This window comes from Centroberyx affinis, unplaced genomic scaffold (genome assembly GCF_046629955.1).
Source record: "Centroberyx affinis isolate AG114_WGS23_722 - 3 ecotype Tasmania unplaced genomic scaffold, CSIRO-AGI_Caff_v1 ptg008820l_1, whole genome shotgun sequence".
Classification (NCBI taxonomy): Eukaryota; Metazoa; Chordata; class Actinopteri; order Beryciformes; family Berycidae; genus Centroberyx; species Centroberyx affinis.
Window position 1 is genome coordinate 1 of NW_027284330.1, and position 7,500 is coordinate 7,500.

Consider the following 7,500-nt stretch of genomic DNA (forward strand, 5'->3'; position numbering starts at 1 on the left):
CTGTAGTACAAAGATGCATATTGGAATAAGTAGTTAGCTAGTTAGCATGCTAGACAGTTCAGAGAGGCTCTTTGGGAAAAGTCCTAGTATTTCAGAGTAACATGTTAGCAAGCTAGGCAGTTAAGGCTCTCTGGGAAAAGTCCTCTTTAGTATTTTATCAGAGTAACATGCTAGTCAGTTAGCATGCTGGACAGTTCAGCAGGCTCTTGGAAAGGTCATTTTTAGTATTTTATCAGAGTAACATGCCAGTTACATGCTGGACAGTTCAGAAGGCTCTCTTGGAAAAGTCCTCTTTAGTATTTTATCTTCAGTATAGGCGCTCTGGGAAAGGTCCTCTTTGGCATTTTATCAAAGCAACATGCTACATGCCATAAAGCTATAGTAGGCTCTCTTGGAAAAATCCTCACACACAGGTAGGCTACTGGATTTCTCAATTGTGGAGACCCAGTTTTGAATCTGGTCTGTTCCATAAAGGCAGGAAGAATATTCATTCTCATACTGTAGTACAAAGATGTGTATCAGAATGACATGCTAGTTAGCGTGCTACAGTTCAGTCGGCTAGCTTGGTGCTGTTGCAGAGTGATGAGGTTAGCCTTGGGTTAGCCAGTTGATACAGTACAGTACAGTACAGTACAGTGCAGTACAGTACAGTACAGTGCAGTATAGTACAGTGCAGTACAGTGCAGTACAGTATAGTACAGTGCAGTAGTGTTAGCTGAATGCTTTGCCGCCATTAGCTGTGAGCTTGGCTGCAGTCCCGCTCTCCTGCTCCCAGAGCCACCAGTCGATGGACTCGTCAATTTTGCATGTGCTGAAGAAGGAGAGTGGTAGAGGAGGCTGGTGTTCAGAAGTGTGTGTGTGTGTGTGTGTGTGTGAGACACAGTGATTAAGAGAGAAGTCAGGAAAGAGGGAAAGAAGATGGATAGTAATGGGACATAAGCAGTGATGTAGCGGTAAATAAAAAAGGGTTTGGGTATGACCTTCAGTCGGTGATCATCATAAGGCAAACATCCACCATTATAAACAAAAATCTAAGTTTCTGAAGAGCATTCATTTATGCCCTTTCCCTTAAAAGACCCTATCCTTATGAACTTATATGATGTGTACTGCGAATTTGCATCATAAACATTCAAGTCAATCTAAAAAAGTTGGAAACCTCTGCAGCTCTGCACATAAAAAAGTGGGTTAGGTAGGTTTATCCTCCACTATGTGTTTTGGACAAGAGGAAGAAGAATTGTGAAAAGTATAGAATTGAGACATCCAGCAGTAGTTGAAGAGTGCTCAGCCAACTTTCCCTGGTAAAAGAGTGATAGTGAGAGAGAGTGTGATAGTGAGAGCAGTTCCTGAGGTGGTTTAACCAACAGTATACTTCATCATTCTCTTTCTGAGTCCACATTTTCCCCGACGGTCAGTGGATCTGAACCGGCAACCTTCCGTTCACAAGCTGGCTTCTTCATCCTTTAGGCTACTGCCATTCCCACTGTTTATTATTATCATGTCAACCTTTCCTTGCACCTTTTTTATTCCCCATTATCTAAACTGGCAGGTCAGTTAAGAACAAATCCTTATTTACAGTGACAACCTGGTAAAAAGCAAACAGCCTTTTGAGGGCAAGGCGACCGGACAAAATATAAGATACAAAAAAGAAAGTAAATATTCAGATGGGCTGTAGAGAAGATGGATTGATGGGGATATATAGCATAATGACAAACATCAAGCAGCATAGCAAACAAGTCACGTTAAAAACTGAATCAGAAATGACTGTAATCACCAAGTATACTGTAATTATCCGACCAGACAGTCTCACAAGGTTTCGTGAAATGAGCACAAACTCTGAAACGCAGGTTACGTACCATTAAAGGATTATGTGATAATAGCACGAATTGTACACACCATTTTCAAATGTTCGTCACTTGAAATGTTTAGCTAACGGTTAAGTTTAGGCAACTGAAATAACTTTGGTTAAGGTTAGGGTTAAGGTTTTGGTCATGTTTCAACTGTTTCACTCAAAGTAGAAAACCACTTCTCACGAGTTGGGAATTGAACCTGGGTTTCAGAGTTATAGTTAAATGTATCCGCCCACTTCCCCGACTTCCACACGTTCCCACTGCACTATTTCAATGTCAAACCACTTCCCACTTCCAGCCGTGTCTCCTCCATGTAATCCTTTCATGGTGGGGAAATGGATTTCTCTCACTTTTCATGCACGCAGCACGTTATTTGCATCTTAAGACATCATGCCCATTTCATGACATTTCATGAAACCTGGCTGCTAGTATTGCACAAAACATGACATAGTAGGCCCAGGCTACATATTAACACACACAGAAACCTACATAGACAACAGGACCTCGCATATAGTGGAAAACAGATGATGCTGTACCTATGGACTGTAATAAATATCACACTATAGACTGTATTCACACACTCCTCTTTATTACCTTCACTAAGACGTTATGTTATGTATTATGTTTTCGCCCCTGTTAGTTTGTCTGTCTGTCTGTCTGTCAGCAGGATATCTCAAAAACCTATCAACGGATTTCCATGAAATCTGGTGGACAGGTAGGCCTCGGGCCAAGGAACAATTGATTAGATTTTGGCAGTGATCTGGATATGGGATTACCACCATTAGACAATAATCAGGTTTTTTTTTGCCATAACTATGAAACTAACAGTTAGATACTTGATTCTAAATCCTAACAGTATGTTTGCAGGGTCAATAAATCAATTTAACGTAAAATTTAAGTGATAAGAATGATGCCTTTGGGTGTAACAGCAAGTTGGACAAATTGTTCCGCGTTGGCAAAGGTTTCTGCTGTCCGAGTGCCTTCTGGTCCGATCTTTCCTTCCTTGCACTTTTTCTCTCCGTCTCCACCTCTTTCCCCTCCCTCCCTCCCTCTCTCTGTTGTGAAAGTGAGAGTTTGCTTTGCCCAGTCAGCAGGTAGGGCCAAGCCACTGCAGTAGCTGCACATGCAAGGAGAGAGAGAGAGAGAGAGAAGGAAAGAGAGAGAGAGAGAAAGAAAGAAAGGAAAGAAGGGAGAAAAGGAATGACAGGCAAAGGAAGAGGTAATCCTACTGTACTTACAGAGCCATGCACAAATAATAACACAGACGGTTATTATTTGCAGTGACTTCGATAACGGTGTGCTATTTGGTTGGCTGAGTGTCCTTGTATTGTGCTGTGTGTGTGTGTGTGTGTATGTGTGTGTGTGTGTGTGTGTGTGTGCGTACGTTTGCTGTGTGCTTACCTAACACACTGCCAGCTCACTTACAGTTTACACTTGTTAAAGATGAATCTAAAATGAGACACATTAATCTATATATTTTATAAGATAGATATAGATTCAGAGATACACTGAATGTGCAAAATATAAGGGACACTTACTGTTTTCATGAAGTACATTGATGAGGTGAATCCAGGTAAAAGCCATTGTGCCTTATTGATTTGCATTATTAAATCTATATTGATCTCAGAGGAGGAGATGTAGATGAAGAGAAGGATTTTTAAGCTTTGAGACAGTTGAGATGTGGATTGTGCAAAAGGCTGCACCTTCATTGTAAGCCCGTGATTCTCAACCTTTTTCATATCAAGGACCCCTAATTTAGTCCACATTAGAGCCTTGCACCCCCATTTGATGAGATTTATTTTATTTATTTTATTTTATTGTCAGATATGATTTTGTCCAGAATTCCATGACTATCTGTATTGTAGGTAGAGAGATAACAGAGAAACTATGATCAAAACAGTCATTCTTCTACATTCTCTCATCATGTCAACTTCTTGTAAATGGTGAAGTTTAACAATTTATCAGTTGGCTGGGTCAAGGACCCCTGGTGATCCCTGGACCCCACGTTGAGAATCTGTGTCATAAGCAGATTGTAAACATCAATACACACGGCCAAGTTGTAATTTCTTACCATTTTCTGGTTTGTTGACAGTGAAGGAAGCCCATTGAAGACATACTGTATATTCATACATTTTATTTATGTCATTTTCCTGTGATAATAATTCTTGAGATATCGAGTTATTTATGTCATTATCTTATCTTATCACACATTTTGTTATCTCGAGATAATGAGAAAATTAATTAATAATAAAATGTGTTATCCTGATGTATGAATATACAGTATGTCCTCAATGGGCTTCCCTAGAAATGTGTTATAGCTGACACAATTTACATCATGACAGACAAAATCCATAATAGATGCTTAAAATTTTGTCAATCTAATCTTAAAATATATGGTTTGGATTGAAATCTATGAATAAAGTGAGCATCCTACTGGCTTTTATTTCCCACTCAGCCCAACCTCTCTGTGTGGATCTATAGCCTACAAATCAGTGTTGAACAACAACAATGGAGGTTTTATTTCTAACTCTATTTCTCCAGTTTGCTTTGAAACAAAGAATCAATGTACAAAACTGTCCAAGACTCCCAGGATTAAGAGAGACAGGATTTTAACAGAACTCTTAACCTCATTTGCTGTCTGTCGGTGGATGTGTGTGTTTGTGTCTGTGTTCATGTGTGTATGTGCATGCACACGTTCATCTTGTCTGTGTATGTACGGATTTGTATTGTGTGTGTGTGTGTGTGTGTGTGTGTCTGTGTGTGTGTGTGTGTGCGTAATATTGTGCCTAACGACGCGGGTAACAGCTGATTCCAGGGTGTCATGTCCCCAATTACCTTGGATCATGTCACTGTGATGTGATTGGTTGAATGGCTGTCACTGTCACCTATTATCAGGCAGCACGCTGATGATGTCATGGCTCTGCATATTGCACTCAACAAGCACACAGTGTGCCGCTCTCCTTAGCTCTTATTACTCTTCATCTCTCTTACCGGCACTTCTCCATTACATGATCACTGGAGGGTCGCGGGAAGATTGTCAGGGCGAAGTGACTCAGACCTTTGTAATGCTGGTGATCCTGGAAATGAAGCTTATTCTTCTGTTGCACTCAGTAGAGAGAGCTGGTTGCTCTAGATAAGAGCTTCAGATTAATGCCTACAATGCAAATGTTAAATGTCAGATGAGACACTTTCAGGTTTATAGATCTACGTAGATCTTACTCACAGCAAAACGAATGTGTGTTTCTGAAACTTTTGTAGGCTTAGATTCCATGCTACCGTTGTTATGAATAAAAAGCATCAACATCAATACTTAACACCACAGTATAGCTTCACGTCCATAGTCAGTTTTGCATACAAAGGCGTTTTATTTCACAAAATCTGTGGCTTTAAGCACCAGCTAAGCAGAGCATCACCACTTGAAAGTGTTTGAAGGCACCATGACTAAAGCTTATTGGTTACTAGCTAACCTGAAGTAAAAGAAAAAAGGGGGATAACATTGTTGAAAATAAAAATGGACAAGAGGAAGTTACCGATAGCTCTGCTTGCGCCTGAAGAAGAGGATGAGGAGCCCGTTCCATACGGAGGATAGTTAAAGTTAACGTTACTTACTGGGAAATGTATACTTCCCTCCAGCCGCTACTGCTTTCTTTTTCTGTCTGACATCAATGTAAGTTGAGACATGTTCAACTTAAAGCGCCCAGGGAAGCGCCCTAAAATGCATTGAGCCCAGCCTGGCATAGACACAAACGGAAGACTTCTTTCTAAATCTGAACCCTGCCTGAGAGCTTTGTGATCCCAAACCCAACTAAAAGCCCAATGTTCCTCTCATATTAATGTGGAAGGTTTGTTTAATTTGAAATGCAGCAAGTTACCAGTCCAAATCATGTTCAAAATATAAAAATTTGGCCTCATGGTTAGAGAGACTGTCTGGTCCAGAATGGCCCAGGTTGAATCCTCACAACAGCTCATTTGTGTCCATCAGCAGCCGTGTGTCCTGTCAAAATGCCTTTAAACAAGACACTGATCCCCTATCTGCTCACTCATTGTAAGCACTCTGGATAAGAGTGTCAGCTAAGTGCCTGAAATGTAAATGTAGCCTAATGCTCCAGAGAAGAAGAAAGCACTGCAGCGGAGCCAGGAGCTCGGCTGTGCAGTGAGGTTTATACCTGAGTCTGAGAGGAACTGCACCACATGGTCTCTCCCGCAAAGGTTGAACTAATATTTTTGTGTGTGTGTGTGTGTGTTTGTGTTTTCAGATCCAGGTGATCAAGATAGAGACGGAGGACAACAGAGAAACCCGCTCTGCCAAGGATGCCCTGCTGCTCTGGTGCCAGATGAAGACTGCAGGGTAAAAACAGATCAAACTTTAAGCCTCTGCCCTGCTGAAGTGTCCCTGAGCAAAACACTGAACCCCTACCAGCTCCTGGGCTGCTGCTCTGTAGCTGACCTCTGACCTCTGACCTCTGTGGAGGGAGGAGGGTGACGAAGTGACGAATTTCCCTCCGGGGATCAATAAAGTTTCACACCAAGTCCCAGTTGATAATTGCGTTGTTGGTTCTCCTTGTTGAAACCCTGAGGCCTCTACTGGCTCCGTTTACATTTTTAGTTACAAAACATGTTTTTCACTCTCAGACTGATCGACCAAGCTTTTCATGCAATGACTGAATACATGTGACAGCTAAACATGCATTTTACGCATATTTTCAATATATAAAATGTTTGTTTACACCAGCAATTCTTGGAACCCAAAGCTAAAAAGCTTATTTCCAAGTCAAACACTTCAAGAATGTACAGTATGTTAATGCTCATATGCTCATAGCTGATATTCGATATCTTTAAATTTGACCATTTCTTTGCCCAAACAATTACAAGAATTCAGCGTTTCCCCCAGGAATATGTTCTTGTCAGGGTGGAACAGCCTCTGAAACAGCATTCAGAGCATCATGGGACACTAAAACTCTCCCTGCTGTGCTGCAGGTATCCTGAGGTCAACATCCAGAACTTCACCACCTGCTGGAGAGACGGTCTGGCCTTCAACGCCCTCATACACAGACACAGGTAGGGCATATGCACACACACACACACAGACATTCAAACTTTCTATGCTTTTGCATAATCTTGAGCTGTCACAAACTTTGGATTCTTAAAAATGAATACATTCTTAGGAAAAGTGTTTTCAGAGGGTGAACTACCAAAAATTTACCGCCGTAACATGTTGTAATTCGTGTCATTTTTAAAGTTGTAAAGCAGCAGGTTTTATATGATGGAGTAATCACTAAAAGTACGCCGTTTTCCAGGCAATAACACAAGAACATAAAAAGATTATACATTTTTAAAATAAATAAATAATTTGTGAATTCTCTGGCATTTATTGGTGAATATGTGTGTGTTATGATATGGAGAATTATCTAATAAAGTGTCATTTTTCATTTCATTGTGACTTTAGCATCCAAATCAAAAGTACACAAAGACACACATATGCAGGCACACTTTACTCCAAACTGCAGCTTGAGGACAAACACACACACACACACACACACACACACACACACACACACTTGGAGAGAGAGACAGTAACTGTTTCATCCCTTTCTGCCCTCCAGACCCGACTTGATAGAGTTCCACAAGCTGACGCGGTCCAATGCCACACACA

At 40.9% G+C, this 7,500-nt stretch overlaps 1 protein-coding gene across 1 annotated transcript in view; it reads left to right on the forward strand.

Moving 5' to 3' along the window:
• Window positions 1–6,103: 6,103 nt before the first annotated feature.
• The window catches only part of LOC139640262 (spectrin beta chain, non-erythrocytic 1-like), a gene marked incomplete at its 5' end in the record, with an annotated part of 16,045 nt that continues 14,648 nt past the window's right edge, over window positions 6,104–7,500 (forward strand). Inside the window, 3 exon segments of the mRNA XM_071514446.1 lie at window positions 6,104–6,195; window positions 6,825–6,905; window positions 7,451–7,500. The exon segment at window positions 7,451–7,500 is cut by the window's right edge and continues 66 nt beyond it. Coding sequence (XP_071370547.1) covers window positions 6,104–6,195; window positions 6,825–6,905; window positions 7,451–7,500 — 223 coding nt within the window.